The 24,775-nt window shown below is 39.6% G+C and overlaps 1 protein-coding gene across 28 annotated transcripts in view; it reads left to right on the forward strand.

Moving 5' to 3' along the window:
* The window catches only part of FER (FER tyrosine kinase), a 428,569-nt gene that overhangs the window by 347,289 nt on the left and 56,505 nt on the right, over nt 1–24,775 (forward strand). For 4 of the 28 annotated variants that reach the window (XM_089313105.1, XM_089313107.1, XM_089313106.1 and 1 more), the window contains one exon: nt 205–4,320. The exons of the other annotated variants lie outside the window; for them this stretch is intronic. In XM_089313105.1, coding sequence (XP_089169231.1) covers nt 205–295 — 91 coding nt within the window. In that variant the 3' untranslated portion in view covers nt 296–4,320. Of the gene's footprint in view, nt 1–204; nt 4,321–24,775 lie in introns of those variants that run through there. 28 annotated transcript variants of the gene reach the window in all.

Here is a 24,775-nt window from a genome sequence, read left to right on the forward strand (position 1 = left end):
CTGAATTACAATAAAAGTATTTAATAAAGATATTAAAGTGAGAGGGACTGCTTTCCTCATATTTCATATGCTAATACATTTCATTGCTTTTAAGGATATCTATAAAAATGCATGAGAGATTTTAACTTGAAACTTTCAAGGATGATGATTAGACAAAATTAGATGAGCCTTTGGTCTACCTGTTTTTTTTTTTTTTTTCCCCAGGGCCAAATATTTCATCTATTTCCGTGATTTTGGTCTCCAGCTGGGCCACTACAGTGCTATGAAAGCATCTGTAGAGAATGTAAATAAATGAAGCATGGCTGTGTTCCAATAAAACTTTATTTCCAAAAAAAAAAAAAAAGCAGATAGGATTTGGATCATGGACTATGTTTTGCTGACACATGCTCTAAAGTGAGAGAGAGATTTCCATCCACTGGTTCACTCCCCAATGGCTGCAACAGGAGCCAGGAACCAGGAGCCTCTTCCAGGTCTCCCATTTGGGTGCAGGGGCCCAAGCATGTGGGCCATTTCCTGGTGCTTTCCTAGGCACATTAGGATAGGAAGTGGAGCTGGCAGGACTCCAACCAGCGCCCCTATAGGATGCCGGTGCCACAGGCTGTGGCTTAACATGCTACACCATAGCACTGGCCCCTAATAATTAATTTAACTTATAACTGCCATCATAGAATAAATCGTGAAGGTAATTATTTTAATTTCTTGGGCTCTACATAGTAGCCGTTAAATGGTTGTTGTTGCTAATTAAGATTGTAAGATATTTTATTTTGAACATTTTAAAATAAATAAGACCTGGAAGACCACGTAAGCAAAGCAGTCAGGCCTGAAATACAATTTGAAGGAAAAGAGGTGTAAAATGACTTAAGTAGGTAGAGTCAACACGATTTGTTGATAGGCTGGTCATTGTGGGTGAGGATGACCCAAAGATTTCTTAGATACACATTGAAACCAGATGTTTTCCAGGCAATTCTGCCATAGATAGCTCTTAACCAGTTTAGGCAGTGTGAGTGCAGAAAGGGCTTAAATGGGCATAGCAAAGGAAGAAGAATATTATCTCCACATCTAGAAGATTTGTGAGATTCACTTATAGTAATGCTTTTCTTCAGATTGCTCAAAATAAAATTAGTAAAATAGTTCATTATTATTAGACTTCTCTGTAAGTAAGTTTCATATTATGCCCAGATAGAGTTTGTGGATTTTTTTTTTTTTTGTCAAGAAAGACACTGTTGTTCTTTTGAAGAATAAGAATTTTCAGCTTCCAAGGACTTTTTATGGTCTGTGATATTTTTATTGTTACATTTTATAGTTATATTATTTTAATGATTAAGAATTATAAAATACATGTTACTGTAAAACTCCCTTCTGTTCTCCTCACCCACCTCGTTGCTTTCTCAAGCCATGTTGGTCTACTTGTGTTAGCCATACTGGCAGTGCTGATAGAGAATTCTAGAATGAAAAAGCTTCAGAAAGCTTTTCACCTTAAAGAAGATATAAGACATATACATGCCATCAGAATACAACATGGAAACGGATGACATACTTCCGAAGTGAGGTAAAGAGCTATGAACCAGAAAAACGTTACAATCAGAAGGTTAGAGGGATGAGCAAGAAGGGAGTGTTTGGGAGCCCTCTGGGGGTTAAAATGCTCCTGTTGCCTTGGCTCCCTAGACCAAGGGTAATAGTGTCAAGAGGTCACCACACTTCCACAAATGCTGAAACTACACCAGGGAGATGGAAAGCTCTGAAATGACGTTTGACAGTTTTCTTTACCGATAGATGAAGACAAGCAAAGATAATGATAGCTACCTACTCTGTGTATCAGTTATATTGGAATTATTTGTTCTATAGCCTGGGTTAAAATCTTTGAGTATCTCTGTTGCTTCAAGGATTTTCTCTTTTTCCTTTTTAAAGAGAATGCTGTGTCAGATGATCAAAAACAAAATAACAGCGTCAATGGATTGCTTTATTTGTGCTTGCAAGTGCAATTTGACAATGTGTTTGTCATCTAAAATGTTAAGAAATGAATCACTCTTCCAGTTCTAAAGCGTACCTGATGAATTAAACCAAATCTGCATCAAGTTATTTGTTTAAAATGTTGCTATTTTGCTTCATTCTGAGAAACAAATGAATATTTACATTCTGCTGTGCTGATGTCCTTGATTGTAGGCTGCCACCATCTTTCAAGATAATTGTTACTGATGTAGCCTGTCTTCATACACAAAAAACACTTGCATTGCATTTTGCCTTTGAGATGTAACTCTTTGTAAGTAAAGACAAACACATAGTTTGAGTGAAGAGAAAAATGACATTTTTTTAAGAATAATGTTAATTTCCACTTCTTATGTGAATGGAAATTATTCAACAGTTCAGAGTAAGAACTAAAGTGAAGTGAATAATAAGAAAATACATCTGTATATGATTATGCTTTTTAAAAAGGTCAGAGAATAGAAAATGAATGGGATTTCTAGGTTTATGATAAAAGATTTTGCTACTTTTTGTCGTTATAAATGTCAAAGCGGTTGGAAGGAAGCCTCATGCAAAACAATTTGTCCAAGCTTTTAGCTCTCCATTTTATCTTTCAAATGGAATTTTACCTTTAATTTAAGGGACTTTGTTAATATTACTAATGCTTTCTTGGTTACAATTCAGAAAGATTCCTTTTCCTCTGGGTTTACATTCTAGATTGGTAAACCAGAATGGATGAATTATCTTTACCATTAAATGTTGGGTCAGTTTATACATTCAATGAGACTATTGTGTATGACTTTATGAGTCTGAAGTGTCGTTACCTTACAAAATAGCAATTCATATATATTCGTGTCATTTGGTATACCCTGCAGTTCCACTTCCTGTCAACCAAGGAAGTATCACAGTCTTGTATACCATACATTTTGGTTTACATCTACCATTTTTTTTTTTAGTCATAAAGTAGGCGTTTATTTAAGTTCATAAGAAGCTATCAAGTAGCTTCCTAAAGTTATTGTACCATTTTCCACTTCCCCAACAATATATGAGAAATCCACTTACATCAGGTATTTGCCAAGATACTGTGCAATCTTTCAAATTTCAGCCATTCTGGCAGGTATGCAGTGGTAACATCCTGTTTTTTTATTTGTTTGTTTGTTTGTTTTGTTTTTCATTTTCGATTCTCTTTATATACAGAAGATCAGTTTAGCATACATTAAGTAAAGATTTCAACAGTTTGCTCCCACACAGAAACATAAAGTGAAAAATACTGTTTGAGTACTAGTTATAGCATTAGATCTCAATGTACAGCACACTAAGGACAAAGATCCTACATGAGGAGTAAGTGCACAGTGACTCCTGTTGTTGACTTAACAAATTGACACTCTTGTTTATGGCCTCAGTAATCACCCTAGGCGCTTGTCATGAGCTGCCAAGGCTATGGAAGCCCCCTGAGTTCACTGACTCTGATCATTTTTAGACAAGGCCATGGTCAAAGTGGGAGTTCTCTCCTCCCTTCAGAGAAAGGTACCTCCTTCTTTGATGACCCGTTCTTTCCACTGGGATCTCACTCGTGGAGATCTTTCATTTAGGTTTTTTTTTTCCCCCGGAGTGTCTTGGCTTTCCATGCCTGAAATACTCTCATGGGCATTTCAGCCGGATCCGCATGCCTTAAGGTCTGATTATGAGGCCAGAGTGCTGTTTAGGACATTTGCCATTCTATGGGTCTGCTGTGTATCTCACTTCCCATGTTGGATCATTCTCTCCCTTTTTGATTCTATCAGCTAGTATTTGCAGACACTATTCTTGTTTATGTGATCCCTTTGGTTCTTAGTCCTATCATTATGATCAATTGTGAACAGAAATTGATCACTGGGACTAGTGAGATGGCATTGGTACATGCCACCATTTTATGATAAACTCATATCATTCTTAGGTCAAACAGAGTCCTGGGAATATGATTATAGATGCCTGAATTTTTTATAAAATTGGCAGTATATTATTCTGATATCCTCCCTTTCTCCCTAGAGAAATTTGATGGTATCTCTGCCTCTCAGCCACTTAGCCAGGGGACCGTTCATACAGTAGGGATCTACCAAATGCTTATTGGCTAATTCATAGTGTGATGAGAAGAATAAAAATAGCACAAAATTTGGCACCAGTCTCTCAACGTGGCTTCCTTCACTCTTGAGAAGGTTAATTTTGTGCATGATTTAGCCATTCAAATGCATGGGTATGTAGGGAGGTGACCACTGAATGGTCTTAGTCTGCCACCATCTTGCTTTATGTCCCCCATTTGCCTTTCGTAGTAGAAGCAGAGTGATCATTGTGTGGCCTGCATAAAGACTAAAGCTCAGCTCTAGCATCCAGGACTACTTGGCAAAAGAAAGTGAATTCACCTTTTCATCTCGGCTGCTCTTAGAGAACATTTTAACCCATTTGCTGAACTTTTCTGTAAATATCCAGCTACACGTGTGGGCTTACATTAGCTGTGATAAGGAAGAAACATTTAAAGAACGAAAAATTTAAAAACTGCTTGGCAGTTTCCTCTACCCTTGGAGGACATTGGAATGGGAAATCATGAGCAGAGCAGCTCATGCTTAGGTGAGTGATTCAAAAGAAGCATGGACATGTTCTGTTCTGGTGAGATGGAAGACATTTTTCATTTCGCACCTAGGTGGGCTCCCTAAATCACCGATGGGTCTTTCTACCTTCCTCTACTCAGAAAGACATCAGCTGTCCTTAGAAACATAATACTTACCAGCTCTAAAAAACTTTTTGTCATTTTGTTAATGGACTTCTTTGCTACTTCCACTCATGGATAACAGCCTTAAATAACATCTCAAAACTGCGACTCTAAGCTAGTTACCTAACGTCTCAGAGAAGCATGCAGTAGGAAATACCAGGTCAGAAAGCTGAGTGCTACTTTTAAGGTAGAAGGTGACTGCTGATGAGCAGAGAAAGTCTTCAAGCAAGTTCTTTCTTTACTGTTCTCAAGATCCTAACACTTCTGGAATTGAAGACTTAAGAGTCGTCCTCTGTACTTTCCTCACATATGTATTGGAACTCTGTACATAATTTGGGAGATTCAGATGTAAACAATGTAAATCTCCATTTGGATAATTATACAAAGTGACTTTATAAAAATAAGCTCACTAGTTTTCTTGGAGGTGCATTATATTCAAAGACTATAAAACATCTGAGATTAAGTTCACTGTCTCCTCCTACTGCAGTCAATTTTTTTTTTTAAATAACATAATTTCAGACCATTTCATCCACTCCCCAAAGTCATGCATAACACAGGCTGTAAAATTAGTGTAATAATAGCACTTATAGAATATTGATGAAGATTAAATGCAATGTGTTTAGCATTGCGCAGTGCCTAAGATATGTTAGTGACTCCGTAACTGTGAGCTAGTCTTAGAAGTAGCAATTATTTCTGAAATGTTAAAATAAAAGAAAAATTGGATTTTTTGTTTCCCTCTTCACATACTCCTTCTAAAAAACTGATATTCACAAGTGTTTTTATACTATAAATCACCCAGCAAAAGGCTTTGTTACTGGAGAGGGAGGAGTTTTAGAGTAACAGGTTGTCCTTACTATGTTTTTACTTAGATTGGAAATTCCTTTGAGGCTCTGCCTGGCTCCTTCAGGACTCCCATTCCTCTGACTTGTCAGAAAGGATGAAGCAGTGAGGGCCAAGACTGCTGTGTCCCGGGAGTACACACATTGCTTACTGCTCACAATCCTTTATCTACAGTGGCTTTTGTTTATGGATGTAGCCTGTAATTGACTCATTTCCAAAAGCTAGACTTTCAGTCACACTTCTTGACCTTTTTTGGTTTCTCTTTGGATAACTGTAGTTATATGCTTGGAAATAATTGTAGCTGTTACCTTGAAAACACAGAAAAATACCTCTAAACACAGAGTGTGGTCTGCACAGCCCTGAAGTCCAAAGAGCACTTCCTTTGCACCCGCTTATCTCATCACCTGAGCCCAGGTTGATGTATGTGTGGAGATGGGGACCCTGCAGTTTCCACACTTGCTCTATCTTTAAACAGTGCAGCCTCCACTACTGGTGGAAGGGCAGGAAAAACTAGAGCAGAATTTCCTTGCTTTTGTCCTCTGTTTTCTTATTCTTGCCCATTACAGAAAGAATGCAGCCACTACACAAAAGGAGCTGGGGAGAGAGGCAGTTTGACGATTTGATTTCAGGGTTGTGTCCATCAAAACCCAAAAATGGATACCAAGACAATTTAATAAAGCAATTTTATTGGTGACTTTTTTATTACAAAGCAAGGAACTGAATATCGAGTAAGAGTTTATTGCCTATACGTCTGTCACAGGTATGAACTTACAATGAATACATTCTCGGCTCTAATCTCCACTTTATTCTTTTAGCATATACTTAATGGATTTTTTAAAAATTTTGTGGCAGACATTACAATATGGACTGACTGTATCACTCTTTGTCATTATGTACCTTATCATTGGGTTGGGGAGACAGATAATAAGCAGGCAAAGAGCACCCCATATCAGAGTGCCATTGCAAGTCCCCACTTCTCTGCTCCCCGTCCAACTTCCTGCTAATACAGCTGGGAAAGCAGTGGATGCCGAGCCAAGTGCTTGGGTTCCTGTCACACATGTGGGCCACCTGGATGTAACTCTTGAGTCCTGGCCTTTGGTTTCATTCTGGCCCCGCCCTAACTGTTGTGGACATAAAGAGATCCTTGTCTCTCTCTGTCACTCTGCCTTTTTATAAAAAAGCAGGCAAGGAAATAAATAAGTAGGTCTTCTCTGGTGGTAATGGGAGCAAATCTGATACAGTGGCAAGAATAAATTGGATGGAAATCTACTTTCATAGGGAGTCGGGAAGGCTTCTGAGGAGTGTGTGTCTGGTGATGCAGATATTGGGAAGAGCAGTTTTCCATGCTCTGATTAAAGTGTCAATAGGGGATTCCCCCGCCAGCAGGCCAGGTCACAATAGCCTGTGTGTTTAGACTCGGGAAATCACTCACTGACGATACACAGGGACCTGTAACAACTGCTGAATTTTTGTGTTTGGAAAATCTTAAGATTATTTTCCACAGTATTTTAGGTATTTGCTGGCATTTGTTATATGCACTTTCATCCAGTATGGCTTACCTTTCAATATCAAGTCATTCGGGGAAGCAAGAAAGCTTTGTCACATATCTGTACATTGAGTAACAATGCAAAATCCAAATATAAATTATTTCATAACTAACTATCTGCCTTTAAGGATTACTACTATTTCATTAGAATGCACAACAAAGAGTTGAAGGCATGTCTGTGTATGTCTGTTGTAAATCTGTTGTATCTAAAATAAGAATAAATGATTTATGTCCATACAAAGCACGCTTCCCCTCTGTTTACATTTCTATTTTTAAAGTTTATTATTTGAGAAAAAACACTCCTAGTTACCTGTATTAGGAGTCAGAAGAAAAAGAAAATATCCATCATGTTTTTCTGTTCAAACTTGGTTTTCACATTTACCAGGGACCCAGAAATAGCCCATACTCTCAGAAGTAGACCCCTGAAGTCAATGCATGCTTTTATGTTCTTTAACAATTATTGCTCAAAATAATACTGAGATTCTAATTTATGTTCTTGTTAGTGTTTTTCTCCTCCCCTTATTTTCAGCAATACTTGCAGTACACATTAATTAATGTCAAATCAATAACATTCATTACATAACTAACTAATGTATAAGGAGTTATTACATGCTAAAGATACACATACTGAAATAATTCATGCATGGTACTAATGTGTCAGATTTTTTTCTTAAGTCTCATTAATAATAATTACTATTATTAATAATCCATATTTCTAGTCCATATTTGGGAGTTTCTTAATGAAAATCAGGAAAAATCCAGATCATCATCATTCTGGTGTTTGCCAACCTGTAGCATGCATGTTATTATGTACATGAGTTCTGACACAGCAATGCAGGATGTTAAGATGCCCACACTGACATTCAGTGGTAACCATGGGTTAACCAAGCATAAATTTCTAGAGTATATGGGTGTCAATTTAATTAAAAGAATAAATTCATTATACAAATTAGAATGGATTGTAATTTTATTTGAATATATGGACTATACATTTAACATGATTTCTATTGAAATATAATGAATTTTGGATTGCAATCTTTACAAAATGATTCTAAAGTATATATTAAAAAATAAAAAGTCTACAAATACTGAGAAAACATTGTGAAACAAAAGATGAAGAACTTTCCCACATATATGTTAAAACAGTTTATAAAGCTATAGTAATGAGAGCAACAATGTGTAGGAATAGAAATATGCAAAAATATTAGTGGAAATAGGATATAATGTCAAGAAATAAGCCAGTATATAGATAAATACTTAGAATACAGTAAAATTTTAAGTTAATGAGAAAACAATTATTTAAATAAATTATATTGGAACAATTAGCTGACTATTGGTGGTAGGGACATGCCACATAACAAAACAAAGGTCAAGAATCTTAGTTCCATGATCCATTATTGCAAAAGGTTTTAGTCTTTTCAGGTTGTAGAAGGTTTACTGAAAATACAGGAAATTCATTACCTTGCCACAAATATGTATTTCAGTATTCTCATTAATTTGTCTAAACCCTTCCAAACCTATGTATTTGTTTCGTATTTACTCTGTCTAGTCCTAAAACGGTAGTATTTTATACTAGTTTCGTCAAGAGAAGCTTAAATGTCTAAGACTCTTTGCCTCTGATTCCATTGTTATATATTTCCAACATAATCAACCAATCACTTTTCAATGATGACCCAGAAATCTGGTTAAAGGAGTCGAAACTCATCTGATGAACTAAATTTTACTATTCCATGACATGTAAAGAACTCATTCAAAAGAAAAGAAAACTTAAAAATAAGCAAAATACATGAATGTACAGTTGATTCACAGTCAATCTAGGTCATGAACAGGTCGATTCAGTTTTCCTCAAGCATGAAGTAGAGCAGGCATGCAAATTAAGACAGTTGTGTGCCATTTTCTGCTTAGCCAATTGGTGGAGATTTCTAAATCTTTTCCCCATCATTGGCTAATACACATTCTTATATGCTGTTGGCAGGGGTTTAAATTGGTCCACGTATTTTGGATTAAAATTATTAAAATGTATCAAACATCTTTAAAAATACACGGTCTTTGGCACAACAATTAAATTTTTAAGAATTTACCTCATGGCAATAATCAAGCAGACATTAGTTTGCATTTTAGTTATCCGTCCTGTCATTGTTTATAAGGGCAAACTTGGGAATATACCCTAGTCTCAACATATCTAGGGTCCTGTTACTACTGAGGGAACTAATCACTGTGCCAGTATTGTGGAATACCGGCTAGATCTGTGGCCTGTGATGCCTGTGTCCCATATGGGCACCAGTTTGTGTCCCAACTGCTCCACCTCTGATCCAGCTCCCTACTGGTGGCCTGGGAAAAGCAGTGGAAGACAGCCCAAGTGTTTGGGCCCCTGCCACCCATGGCTCCTGGCTTCAGCCTGGCCCAGCTTTGGCCATTGAGGCTATCTGGAGAGTGAACCAACAAATGAATGAGCTCTCCCTCTGTCTCTTCCTCTTTCTCTGTAACTCTTTCAAAACAAACAAATAAATAAATAAATCTTTAAAAAAAAAAAGAAAAAGAAAAGCCATCATAATTCCTAGTGACAGATATGGTCTGAATGGATTTTTAAAAAAATAAACATATTTTCATGTTTATACATAAATAATTTAGAAGGATATATAGAAATGTATTAATAATTCTGGCTAGACTTCTTTTATGTTTGCTCTGTGTCTGTTTTTAGAATGACTCAGAATAGATATATAATAAAATAAAGCCATCTTCTTTTTTTCAAAGTAATTAAAATTTCATAATATATATCATGGTTAAAATATATCTGCTTAATACAAAGTTTTATATTTAACACAAAATTTAAATAATACTTCAAAAAATTTTTTATATTTTGATGCTTAAATCAGTTTTCTCATGTGAAAGCTTCCCTGTGTTCTTCCTGTCTGTACTGTCCTAGCACTTACCAAAGGTGGTATACAGTCCTCTACTAACCTGTAGCTTCTGCTCGCTGTCTCCAGTAGATTTGTAACATGAACTGCATACATAATTAAAAATTTTTTAGGCACCCACGTTAAAATATAAACAGAAACAGGTGACATTAATTTTCATAATATATTTCTATTAATAATTTTATAATATATAAAAGTCAATATATGAAAAATGTATCATTTTAATGTGTAACCTAGTATAAAACTTTCTGACAGGAAGTTGTACACCCTTTTGTCATAGAGGTTTTCAAATCCAGTGTGTATTTTGTTCCTAGTCGTATCTCCACATGGACTAGCCATGTTTCAGAGGTGCAGTGACATGTGTGAGTAGTGGCCGCCATGCTGAACAGCACAACAGTAGGCTGTGGGCTCTCTCTAGCAGCCAGGGCCTTGAGTTTGCTCTCACATCCTCAGTACCTGATATAGTGCCTGGGATTTAATGAACACTTGTAAATATTTGAATCTACTTCCCTACCCAGAGTTTACTTCCTGTTCCTACCTCTGTAGTATCACTTGTTCTGTAGTACTTTTTTTTTTACAAGCCTGTCTTCTGTATCCAGCTTTGTATCCTTGATGATAGTAGATACTCAGTTTATGTTTACCAAAAGAAAGTCAGGGAAGAAGAGGAAAAGTCATATAACATCTTACTTCAAAGAACTTTTTGTGGTAAGTCGGTCTCAAAATATTAGATGTCACATCTTACAGGTTAAAATTTTATAAAACTAGATAGGATTTAGCTATAGAAATTGAAAGACTTCAACTCTTAATTTATTTGGGCTGTAGATTAAGCCTTTCCAAATGGCTGATTGCTGATTTTCTTTTTAAAGATCTCTAAGGGTTAGAGGTTCAGCTACCTTACTTAATATAACCTTGTCCTTTGTTGAATGAATTTTACAGCTACAGAGTTCTTCCCTGTCAATCCTTATAATCCCTTTTGTAACATAAGACTTTGCCCCTGTGATCTTAAGTGGAGACAGCAACAGTTGGTCAGCATTAATCATATAGTAAGCCTGGTATTAGTAATATTACCGTATTTTCCTTAAACTTTCTTTCTCTAAATGCTAGGACTCTAATTTAGAATAATTTTCATCATGGGATTTAAAACCAATTTTTAATAGAAAAAATGAGATCAATAATGGGTTGAACTGATACAGTGAGGCCTTTTCCCATGTAACAGATGTTATAAATAACACTAGTGAGTGCTTTTAGCCTGTCAGTAATAGTAACTGAGGAGCTATCACATGCCAGTTTGGTGTTAGTTGCTAAGAGCAAAAAGTAGTCTATATTTATTTTCTGATGTGCTCTTAGCTAATAGTTTTATTTTAGATCAAGGGCTTAGGAATCATTTTTGAGTCATACCAGCATCATGGGTAGTGATTATTAGACAAGCTGGACATATACATTTGCATAGCTTTGCTGTCAGACAGATCCAGTTCAAACCCAGATTTTGCTACTTATCCAGGACCTCCTAAATCTCATCTTTGTTACCCATTTCATAAAATTGTGGTGATGCGTGTGCCTAAAGTGTGTATCCATAGTAAACATGAAATAATCCATTACTGTCATTATCACTGGCATCATTACTAGGAAGTCTTTGCTGAAGAATCAGCCAAACACGCTGCTGTCAACACTGGGGACCAAATGCTTGGCGTATTCAGAAGCTTTAAAAATTACCAGCAACCCAAAATTGAAAATAGACACCTGCCACATCTGAAATTATGGGCTGTCATTTCCCTGTCCTTCCCCTGTAGGAAAGTTGTAATAAGCTGAGAAAATTTCTGAAAAGTAAGCAACTGAGATACAGAGCTAAGTTACTACCTCAGGGAGACATTAATTTATTCTGCTGTGAGGACAGGACAGAAGATGAAGAACGCAAGACTGAGTGGAGCCAAGAAAGGCTGGTCAGCTCTACTCTGATGAAAGGCGGGAGAGAATCAGGCTCAGATCAGTCAATGCCCAATGTCCAAAGAGACATTAGCCCAATTTCAGATGACACTGATAGTTAAGGACCCCCAGTCCCACGGGAATTCTAGTAATGTTCTTGAGGTAGGAGTTTAGAGGTGGGGAGGGATGGGCTCTACTTGCTCAAAAAGAACAATGCCAGCTTGGAATATAATCCAGCGGCAGAACCTGCTGAAGGTTGCTGTCAGGTTATCTGAGGCCCAGTGCAACTGATGGGAATTGAAGATGGACTCCAGGCTCCTCTTAGCAAACCAGGAACAGAGACTGGGTGTACAGTGTTTGAGACAAGGGCTGCAGGCAGATAGACTAGTGTGCTGTGTGGAGGGAAGACTTGCTAAACGGGCAAAGCCTTTTACCCAGCTCCAACTTCCAAAATGATCTCTATCTAATACCTATCAGTCACTGGATAAGACACGTGTGGTATTTAAGGTGGAATTCTTTCATGCAGTAACTTTCAGCTTTATTGGCAGAAAGCATCAGTGTGTTCTTGGGGGAAATGTTCTCGAGCTTGATAAAGTGCATGTCACAAATTGCTAAGCTTAAAACTGACTGTGAAAGAGAAATAAGTCAGTAAGTAATTACCTGGCGTTTATTTGACAGAGTGTTCCTCTTAGAGGGGAAAAGCATTATCATGAAGATGGGCAAACACTGCTAGAACATTTGATGTGAGTCACAGAAAAGCACAAAAGTTTTAGCTGTTAAAAATCCAGCTTGTGGCAGCAACAAAACCAAGGGAGGTGATGGCTGAAATTAGTCTGCAAGCAATTTCAAGACATTTCTTTCTAAATGATAATTGTTTTGTGAGTTTGGTTGGATTACTGAAAAATTTTGCAAAGAATGATAAAGATAATATTTTAAAGATATTTGTTCAGTGGGCCAGTGCTGTGACACAGGGGGTTAAGCCATGGTCTGCAGTGCTGGCATCCCATATAGGTGCTGGTTCAAGTCCTGGCTGCTCCACTTCCAATCCAGTTCCCCACTAATGCTGAAAATGGTCCAAGTCCTTGGGCCCCTGCACCCATGCATGAGACCAGAAGAAGCTTCTGGCTCCTGGCTTCAGCCTGGGCCAATCCTGGATGTCGCAGCCATTTGGGGAGTGAACTAGTGGATAGGAAATGTCTCTCTGTCTTGCTTTCTCTATTTCTGTAACTCTACTTTTCAAATAAGTAAATAAATCTTTTAAAAATATATCTGTTCATTGGAGTCCCCTGGTATGTTTCTAACTCTACCATTTGGGGCAAGTCAGCTTGAGCATGTCCCAAATTATATATCTCTTCCCTCTCTTATTCCTACTCTTATGTTTAACAGGGATCACATTTCAGTTAAATTTCAACACTTAAGAATAACTGTGTATTAATTACAGAATTAAACCAGTCATATTAAGTAGAACAGACAAAAAAACTACTAAGAGGGATAATGTATTAAGTTGTTCATTAACAGTCAGGGCTATGCTGATCAAGTCACCGTTTCCCATAGTGTTCATTCCACTTCAACAGGTTTCCTTTTTGGTGTTCAGTCAGTTGTCACCGATCAGGGAAAACATATGGTATTTGTCCCTTTGGGACTGGCTTATTTCACTCAGCATGATGTGTTCCAGATTCCTCCATTTTGTTGCAAATGACTGGATTTCGTTGTTTCTTACTGCGGTATAGTATTCTAAAGAGTACATATCCCATAATTTCTTTATCCAGTCTACCGTTGATGGGCATTTAGGTTGGTTCCAGGTCTTAGCTATTGTGAATTGAGCTGCAATAAACATTAGGCTGCAGACCGCTTTTTTGTTTGCCAATTTAAATTCCTTTGGGTAAATTCCAAGGAGTGGGATGGCTGGGTCGAACGGTAGGGTTATCTTCAGGTTTCTGAGGGATCTCCAGACTGACTTCCATAGTGGCTTGACCAGTTTGCATTCCCACCAACAGTGGGTTAGTGTCCCTTTTTCCCCACATCCTCGCCAGCATCTGTTGTTGGTAGATTTCTGTATGTGAGCCATTCTAACCGGGGTTAGGTGGAACCTCATTGTGGTTTTGATTTGCATTTCCCTGATTGCTAATGACCTTGAACATTTTTTCATGTGCCTGTTGGCCATTTGGATTTCCTCTTTTGAAAAATGTCTATTGAGGTCCTTGGCCCATCTCTTAATTGGGTTGTTGGTTTTGTTTTTGTGGAGTTTCTTGATCTCTTTGTAGATTCTGGTTATTAACCCTTTATCTGTTGCATAGTTTGCAAATATTTTTTCCCATTCTGACGGTTGTCTCTTCACTCTCCTGACTGTTTCTTTTGCAGTACAGAAACTTCTCAATTTGATGCAATCCCAATAGTTAATTTTGGCTTTGACTGCCTGTGCCTCCCGGGTCTTTTCCAGAAATTCTTTGCCTGTGCCAATATCTTGAAGGGTTTCTCCAATGTTCTCTAATAACTTGATGGTGTCAGGTCGTAGATTTAGGTCTTTAATCCATGTTGAGTGGATTTTTGTGTAAGGTGTAAGGTAGGGGTCTTGCTTCATGATTCTGCACGTGGAAATCCAATTTTCCCAGCACCATTTATTGAATAGACTGTCCTTGCTCCAGGAATTAGTTTTAGATCCTTGATCCTCATGTAGGATCTCTGTCCTTAATGTGCTGTGCATTGAGATTTAATGCTATAACGAGTACTCAAACAATATATTTCACTTTGTGTTTCTATGGGTGTGCAAACTGTTGAAATCTTTACTTAATGCATACTAAACTGATCCTCTGAAAAAAAAAAAAAAAGAAAAGAAACTGTCAACTCCCAACTTGACTCTCACTGGGATTAAACATGACAATAGGTCTGATCTGATTTCATCATCATTAAAAAAAAAATCATCCATTATTTTTCACTTTATGTTTCTGTGTGGGAGCAAACTGTTGAAATCCTTACTTAATGTATACTAAGCTGATCTTCTGTATATTAAGATAATCGAAAATGAATCTTGATGTGAATGGAAGGGGAGAGGGAGTGAGAAAGGGGAGGTTTGTGGGTGGGAGGGACGGTATGGGGGGGAAGCCATAGTAATCCATTATTCGTACTTTGGAAACTTATATTCATTAAATAAAAGTTAAAAAAATATATATATATATATCTGTTCATAGATAGTTTTAAATAGAAATTGTATCTGATTCTGCATAATCATCAAGATCTTAAAAACAATTGCTAATATCTCAGTAAAGAAAGGGAAGCACATGTTCTCTTCATTTGACTGTTTGACAAATTGCAGCAAGACCTAATCAGGAAAAAATGAGTCCATCTCTACCTTCCCATTTGTCTACTGATTATTCTCTAGATCCAGATTTATGTACCAATCCATCAGTCACTTAATTTGTCCTTAGTGTCTAGTGTTCCTGGCACTCTTGTGCAGTCTATAAACAAAATTTTGTATAAAAGATTGTGTCACATGAAGCTCGTAGACAGAGGTTCTTAAAAATAATTTTTCAAAATTCAGCTTTGATTTTTTAAAATTTCTTTGAAAAGCAGAATACAGAGAGAGTCAGTGGGGATGGGTGGTCTTCCAGCCAGCCACTGGTTCAGTCCCCAAATACCCACAACAGTCAGCAAGCTGGGAACTCCATCTGGGTCCCCCAGTGTGTACTCCGGCCACCATCTGCTGCCCTCTCAGATGCATTGGCAAGAAACAGCATCAGAAGCATAGTAGCTGTGACTCAGACCAGCTCTCCAAAGTGGGATACAGGAGTCCCAAGCAGCAGCCGCAGTGCCGGCCTGATACTTGTTCTTAAAGATGAGTATTATAGTCACAGATGTTATTTTTGCCTCTGATTAATAACTGAACTTTTAATCAATCGTAGCTAACAGATTTGACTAAGACATAATTTTTCTCTCTTCATAAGTTGTTGGAATAAATATTTTTTTTTCTATTTTTAAAGAAGTGCATCAGCTCATGAGTATCTATCTCATTGTCTTCATTTGAGAAGACTAAATAGCATTTCTATATTATATTAATTTTATTTTCTTATGAATTTGAACCATGGAAAAGTGGATGAGTACCAACAATATTCCATTGTGGCTGGTGCCGCAGATCAATAGGCTAATCCTCCACCTGCGGCGCCAGCACACGGGGTTCTAGTCCCGGTCGGGGTGCCAGATTCTGTCCTGGTCGCTCCTCTTCCTGTCCAGCTCTCTGCTGTGGCCCGGGAGTACAGGGGATGGCCCAAGTCCTTAGGCCCTGCACCCGCATGGGAGACCAGGAAAAGCATCTGGCTCCTGGCTTCGGATCAGCACGGTACGCTGGCTGCAGTGGCCACTGTGGGGTGAACTAAGGGAAAAGGAAGACCTTTCTCTCTGTATTCTCTCTCACTGTCCACTCTGCCTGTCAAAAAAAAAAATATTCTATTGTGTTTGGGATAATAATAAAACCTGAAATACTAGAAGAAAGGAAGTTACACATTATATATTTTTTATGACTTTATTAGTCTGAATTGTTTGAAAAACTATACACAGAACAGTGGTATACCATGAATAGTCACTGTTAGTTTTTTGTTAAAGAAATTATAACCACATTAAATGAAATCATTTATTTTACAATAGTATTTATTAAAATTAAATGGAACAGTAGAAATGTAATATTAAGATGAGAAGATTTTACAACCTTAAAGTTTTTCATGTCATTTAGTAATGCTGATATGATTTTAGTCCTCCCCATCCCAACTTCTTAGAAACGTGTCTCAAACAATTAAGCCAAGTGAGATTTTGCTCTTTTACATGTGAGCATTTGCTTCCCCTCAGATTCACTGTTAGCAGATGTTTGGCCATTACAACCACATAGTGGCTGATGGTGCTTCCGTTAGAAGCAGTGAACACTGCTCAACACTAGTGCCACTGAGAGGAGGGATACAGTCTGTCCTGAAGGAGTTCACAGTCTAGGAGTAACACCATGGCAATGCAACAGTGAAACAAGTATGGCTGCCAGTCTAGGAGTAACACCATGGCAATGCAACAGTGAAACAAGTATGGTTGCCAGTCTAGGAGTAACACCATGGCAATGCAACAGTGAAACAAGTATGGTTGCCAGTCTAGGAGTAACACCATGGAAATGCAACAGTGAAACAAGTATGGCTGCCAGTCTAGGAGTAACACCATGGCAATGCAACAGTGAAACAAGTGTGGTCGCACTGTAGCTATGTCCTGGAAACACTGTGCCTGGGGGCTTGGCTAAAGCAAAGAGGCCTAATGTCCAAATGGGTGATCACCGTGTTTCTGCCTTTAGATTGTGAACCGCATGAGGGCAGAAGTCTGTTTTGTTCACGACTATTTCTTCAAAGCCTCCCATAGTAGTCAGTGCCCAAGAAAGCTATTACTGAAAGAACCAGGTGAAGACAGGCAAAGGCATACCAGGAGGAAAGGTAGTGCTTTCTATTAGGTGTTCAGGAAATGTGAAATTGTTGGTGCAGTGGGGGAACAAAGTCCAGCGGACAAGGGAGCAGTTGGAGGTAAAACTGGAAGGATCAGATTCACAGTGATTGGCGACATCTAGAAAACTCTTTGCTGCATACTGTTTTTTAAGAACTTTATGTATATTAATCCACTTAATCCTCACAAAATTCTTAATGTGCTGCCTCTCCATTTTTACAGATGAAGAAACTGAGGTACAGAGAGCTTAACTGATGTGGCCCAGATCAGACAGCTAATTAGGGGAGAATCATCTTTGAACCTGGTAGTCTAGTGCCAAGTGTATACTCTTTTATGATTATGATTTTTATTACAATGATTTATTTGTAACAGAGTTACAGTGAAGGGGGAGACACACACACACACACATACACACAGAGGGAGAAGGAGGGGGAGGGAACTTAACATCCATTGGTTCACTCCCCAGAGTGCTGTAACAGCCAGAGCTGAACCAGGCAGAAGCCAGGAGCTTCAACCCAGTTTCCCACGTGGGTTGCAGGGGCCCAAGCACTTGGGCCATCTTCTGCTGCTTTCCAGGTGCACCAGTAGGGAGCTGGATCAGAAATGGAGCAGCCAGGGCTCGAACCACTGCCCATATGGGATGCCAGCGTTGCAGGTTAGACAGGCTGAGCAACTTGCCTATTTAATCCAATTCTATAACTTAAAATAGTGTTTTCCAAAGTCTCTTACTTTCTTTGAGAGGAAATTGTTTCACTTGTATCTTAATTATGATCTTGGCTTTAATAAACAGATTACCTGGTCTGTTCAGTCGGGATTTAACTAGGCTCTGTGAGACAAGGCAGAGATAGAAAAGGAGTTCTTCAACCCAGAGTAAGTCACGAAGAGATTTTCCTGCATAGCAAAATTTATTTTTTTTAATTTTTTTAAATTTTTTGACAGGCAGAGTGGACAGTGAGAGAGAGAGACAGAGAGAAAGGTCTTCCTTTGCCGTTGGTTCACCCTCCAATGGCTGCCGTGGCCGGCGCACTGCAGCCGGTGCACCGCGCTGATCCGATGGCAGGAGCCAGGTACTTCTCCTGGTCTCCCATGCGGGTGCAGGGCCCAAGCACTTGGGCCATCCTCCACTGCACTCCCTGGCCACAGCAGAGAGCTGGCTTGGAAGAGGGGCAAGCGGGACAGAATCTGGCGCCCCGACCGGGACTAGAACCTGGTGTGCCGGCGCCGCAAGGCGGAGGATTAGTCTAGTGAGCCGCGCTGCCGGCCCCTGCATAGCAAAATTTCATACCTTACTTCAGGTCTTTCCCCAGGGTTTGCAGAACGAACAGGGGATGCACCAAAGGCTGAACTGTCTCTTCCTTGGTGTGCACGGTGGATCCTCCTCAGTCCAATAGTTGTATAACCAGTTATAGTTACTGACTCCTGTAGTTGTGCCCTGTTTGCTCCTGACCAGCTTTCCTGCCAGGCCTCTTTTTCTCTAAAGCTTCTGCCAAGGCACCACAGCTGGTCTGGCTTTCAGGAACTTGGTGAACTATCAGCAGTAGAGCAATACTGTCTTCCAACGGCAGGGCCCAGAGGGGTCCTCGGAACAGTGTCCAAGGTAAAATCCAACTCACGAATCACAAGTGGTCTCGAGGGCTTCCCATCCACAGGCACTAGAAAGAAAAAGATCTTGTGTTTGATGGAAAGGAGCTACAAACAAGGGCGTGGAGGCAGATGGTGTGGTGGTTGTAAGGGGCTGAACATGGCAAAAAGACCCATAAAGGCAGGAACTTTGTATAATGCCCTTGTGGCCTCCACCCTTGGAGGAAAGGAGCAACTGACAACACCAAAGTCAATTTGCAATCCCGTGCTAGTCTTTAAGGCTTGAGGTTTCTACTAGGCTTAATTCTAATCTTCATGGACTTAAGCGGGCCTCGGGAAGCTTCCTGTCCTAGTTTCCTGCTCTTGAGGGCTCCCTGGGTCTGCCCTTTGCCTTTGGTCCCTGAGGGAATCAGGTTCCTACTCCCACTCAAGCCGGATGTTGGTCATTTCTGTCACTTGTACCTGGAGGGAGTGCTGCCTCAGGGAGCGCAGAGAGAAGTCAGATGTGGGCTGGGATAAAGCTTTTACGGGAAAAGGAAGGTGGGCAGGAGAGGGGGAATGGCTGCTCTACTTCTCTGTTCAATAAGAGAGGAAAATACATCGTCTCTTAAATTACCCACAAGTAGTTACTTGCTAGTCCTCAGATGGTTTCATAATTCGTATTATGCACTATTACTTTGTGTTTCTTGTAGTGGGCATCATCAAAGACAACAGAAAGATGTTAGAAAAATCAAGGTGGGGGAGAAGTGGAGTGCTAGTGGGCAAGGGGTACAAACTTCCAGTTCTGAGAGGAGCAAGCTCTGGGGATCTTAGGTGCAGCCTGGGGGGTGCTGGATGTGATCATTTGGTTATGACAACAGTGAATACTGTGTATGTGTACCACACTATAATGTTATATAACCTGAATATATTCAATCTTTGTCAGTTTGATACTTGTAAATTTAAAAAAGAAAAACTCAGTAAGACCTTAGTGTTAGCTAAAAGCCTTAGACTTGGTTACTCTCCGCCAAAACTTCTGTTTTTCTTGCTGGAAGCAATGTTGCTACCTCAAGAATTCTTCACTTTTCCAGTTCCTCCCACTCTGTTTTAGAAAGCACATCAGCTATCCCCACGTTTCCATGTGGTGTTTCTCAGGGAGCTATGAAGTCACTCACACCCCACCCCCAGCAGCTAGCAAAATACCACGGTTGTCCCAGGGACAGCAAGCACCTGACTCGTGTCAGGTACAATGTGAGTACCAACGAAGAATTTGAGTGCTTGAGTTCAAGAGCTCTTCCAGAGGTATGGAAGAGATATAAACTATTGATATGATGAGCTGAGGGGAAATATTGTAGGTGGATTTCTAACATAAGTAGGAAACCCAGGGCAGTCTATGAGCCAAAATAGGTTACAAGGATCAGAGCAGCTGGTGGGGGAAGAAGATTTTTTTTCTTATTTGTTGAGTTGGAGGTACTGTAGAAAATCTAGGAAGAGAAATATGGAAGAGATCAGTTGAAATATTCAGGTAGGATAGGTTGGCACTGTGGTATAGCCAGTAAGGCCACTGCCTGTGATGCTAGTAGCCCATATGTGTGCCAGTTCGTGTCCCAGCTGCTCCACTTCTGATCCAGCTCCCTGATACTAGCCTGTATAAAGCAGCAGAAGATGGCCCAAGTGCTCCCACATGAAAGACCCAAGTGAAGCTCCTGACTTCAGCCTGGCTCAGCCTTGACCAATGAGTGGAAGGTCTCTCACTATAGAGACATAGTGAGAAAAACTATAGTGAGAAAAACTCTTGTATTCAAACCAGCAATGGAAGTCTCAGTCTCTCTAACTCTGACTTTAAAATAAATAAATAAATCTTAAAAAAAAAAAAAAAAGAAATACTCAGGTGGAAGATACAAAAATGGGACCCATTAATACCTGTGTGATAAGTGAAGCCACGGGAGAGAATGAGATTGTCTAAAGAGAAATGGGCCTAGACCAGAGCACCATTAAAGACTAGGAAAGAAAACCATTCAAAAGGGACTAACAGGCAACACAGAGGGGCTAGATGAATAAAGTGAGCCTTGGGTTTGTCCTTTGATATCATTTATCAAAATCTCCTCCTTGTCTCCCACAGATTCCTTTCTGAGTCTGTCTTGCTGCCAGCCTTGCAGAAGATTCTTAGCCCTAAAGCATAGGACCTGATTCTTCTCACTCTAGAATAAATAACCTAGGCTCTTTCCTGAAAGACAGGAAAATTGTTCCCTCAGCACTACCAAGGGAACAGTTTCAAGGAAATAGAGTTTGACTATCACTTCATTTTCGGATGTCAAAACTAGTTTTTATTTCACTTTTTCCTCCCATTAAGATTTAAAGGTTTTTCTGGTAAGTCAGCATAAAAACTGTAGTAACCGTATGCCCTGTTTTGAAAAGAAACCCCCAGTTTTCTTCTGAATATGATGTGTGGATGCGGGAACACACATTTTGCTGACATGTGCTGAAGCTTAGTATTGTGATGAATTAACCTGGGAATAAGAATCGATTGAAGAGTTCTCAGTTTTACAAAGGCTGAAGCAAGTATCAGTTAGGAAGATGAGCAGCCAGTTCACCGACAGGATCTACACAGTGCTAGATGGATTGCAGTGCAGAAACTGAATTAAAGGGAGACAGCCGCTATCCATAACTAGCTGACTGTTGAGTATATAATTGAGTCATATCAGAAATAAAGGCCAAAACATTTTTCTCTGACTCCCCAAAAAAGCTCAAATTTTAGATCCTGCTAGTGCCTAGTAAGCAAAACAGTGCTATCTGATATAATGTGTAATAGTATAGCAGACAATGAATGTCTTCATTTTTTGTTACTATCAGATGAAATCTTTTTAAAAAGTCAATGCACACAAAAAACCATATGCAAATTACATATAAAGAAGCAGTGAATTATGTTAGTTGCTCTTAATATTCAAGTAAATGTTTAAATAGAAAAGATTGGGTTGAAATAGAAGAGAATTTCACCAGTAAAGAGCTAAAATTGCATTTTCTTCTCTATTATAATGGATAAGTACACAAATACAAATAAATAAATAGTACAACATATTCCTTCTGAAGAAACATTAATTACACCTGAACTTGTTACTCATTTGGGCCAGATTTTTCATTCACATTTCGTGGAAATGAGTTTGGCAATCATTTGTAAGAGTATGAACAGTGGTATTTAACCAAGAGCTTAGAAAGTAGACAAACAACATTACGAAAGACCTATGCAGCCAGAAAATAAAGCGCTTTCAAAATTGCTGTCAGAAAGCTATTTAATGATTTTTGAGAGAGCAGGAAAGAAAAAAATTGCCAACTACTAAAACCTGCCACAGTGGCTTCCTTGTTGGATGTTGCCCTTTATGAAAGTCGTGAGCCTCAAATGCTTTTGCCTTTAAAACAGCTGGTAATGATTAAAGAAAAAAAGTGTAAAGCTCTCTATCTTGTAGCTGAAGGCATTAATACGCAGAAAGTGCCTTCCATAGTCTGAGTCATCTGATAATAGCTGGAATATATTTAAATGATAATAAGCTGAGAGGGAAGAGATTGTTATGCAGTGGACATAAACATCCTTTATCGTTTATGTGAGTGGAGAATTCTAGAGTGGCGCAGCCATCTCCTGATCACTGTTGCCCACCAACTTACAAATGCCAGGGTCCACTGAGAAGCCTTCCAAGGAGGAACCCTGGCTCCATGCTCTGTGATCGCTTCTCCTCTTCCACGTCTCCTGAGCATACCATGTGCAGAACCTGGGAGAAGTTGCAGCAACTGGCAGCTGCACATGAGGTCTGTATTCCACTTTAAGACTTAATGGAGGCCAGCTCCTTGGCTCACTTGGCTAATCCTCCGCCTGTGGCGCCGGCACCCCGGGGTTCTAGTCCCGGTTGCCCCTCTTCCAGTCCAGCTCTCTGCTGTGGCCCTGGAGGGCAGTGGAGGATGGCCCAAGTGCTTGGGTCCCTGCACCCACATGGAAGACTGGGAGGAAGCACCCGGCTCCTGGCTTTGGATCGGTGCAGCACAGGCACTATCGGCCATTAGGGGAGTGAACCAATGGCAAAAGGAAGACCTTTCTGTCTCTCACTGTCTATAACTCTAGCTGTCAAATAAAAAATAAAAATAAAAAAAAGACTTAATGGAAGCCTAACTGGGCAAACATCTCCAGAGGGCACAGAGATGCCTCTGACGTTGTATACCTAATATGAAGAGGCCCATGGGACACCAGGGAGGACCTTTTTCATGAGTGAGCAAAGATTTCATACTTTAAACATAAATTCAACTTCCTTTCTCCAATTTCCCACCTGCCAAGTTAACAGTATCCTGTTTCATCATCAGTATCTGAAATAGTTATTAGGAATGAGAAAACTGCACCAGAGTTTCAATTTATGAGTAATACTTGAAGATAAAGGCAGTGTTTTTTTCTGTGCATTGGGTGTGATTGATAGTTCACTTATCTGAAAAGCCGTGATTGATCTGGCAGACTAAGGATGCTCCAACCTTCTCAGAGATAGAAGTTTTGATGTTATTTAAGTTAGGATAGGCTGGATTATGATGGAGTAACAAAGAGCATAAGAACAGCAAGAGCGTAAAGTGGCTAAATTTATATCACAAATTTATGTGGTCCATGTATCAGAAAAGGAGCTGTGTTCCAAGCAGTCATTTGGGACCACGGGACGATGGTGAGTTCATTGCTTCCACAGTCACAGAGGCAAAAGGCTTGTCAAGCCATGAACTGAAAAGCTACTCACTGGAAGTGACAGTCGTCACTGCTGCACAAATTTTACTGACAGAGCTGGCACCACGGCTCACTAGGCTAATCCTCCACCTTGCAGCACCAGCACACCGGGTTCTAGTCCCGGTCGGGGTGCCAGATTCTGTCCCAGTTGCCCCTCTTCCAGGCCAGCTCTCTGCTGTGGCCAGGGAGTGCAGTGGAGGATGGCCCAAGTGCTTGGGCCCTGCACCCCATGGGAGACCAGAAGTACCTGGCTCCTGCCTTTGGATCAGCGCGGTGCGCCGGCCGCGGCAGCCATTGGAGGGTGAACCAACAGCAAAAAGGAAGACCTTTCTCTCTGTCTCTCTCTCTCTCTCGCTGTCCCCTCTGCCTGTCAAAAAAAAATTTTTACTGACAAAATCAAGTTCCATAGCCGTACCTGTGTTCAGTGTGATGAGGACGTATAATCCTCCCACAGGGAGATGCACCAACCATATAACCTCTACAACTGGACATTCTGCGTCCGTGGAGTGGGGTTCCAGAAGAGCCTCCCTGGTGTACTCTCGTTTTCAAACCAGCAATGGAAAAGTCTGCAGACACATCCAGTGGGCGAGGCCTTGGGCTTCGTGGCAGCTCATCCTCTTTGAGCCACCAGAGTATAGAACCCAAGATCCTTTTCTCATTGGTTGTTAGCAGCAGTGAATTTACCATGCAAATTATCACATCCTCCATGGATTTCACATGGCAGCTTAGAGCTTAAGGGGAAAGGCATTTATAACCAATCTTTTTTAGGAGACCAAAAATATAGTTGAGAGAACAGAATATAAGAGATAGCTATAAAAATCTGCTTATATTCTGTTATTTACATAATCCTGGGACAAGCTTTGTACATCACTTACTTGTGTTTTTCCAGTTACAAGGAGATTGAAAAGTGATAAAAATGTCAATATTAGACTATTTGAAAGTACCATTCTACTTCTTTTATATGACTAATAATTGGACCCCATTTCCCATCTCAGAGTTTTTTTTTTTTTTTTTTTTTAAGATTCGTTTATTTAAAATTCAGAGTTACAGAGAGGGAGAGAGGGGGAGAGAGA

The sequence above is a fragment of the Oryctolagus cuniculus genome, chromosome 14 (genome assembly GCF_051225735.1).
Source record: "Oryctolagus cuniculus isolate XC-2025 breed Fujian yellow rabbit chromosome 14, ASM5122573v1, whole genome shotgun sequence".
Classification (NCBI taxonomy): Eukaryota; Metazoa; Chordata; class Mammalia; order Lagomorpha; family Leporidae; genus Oryctolagus; species Oryctolagus cuniculus.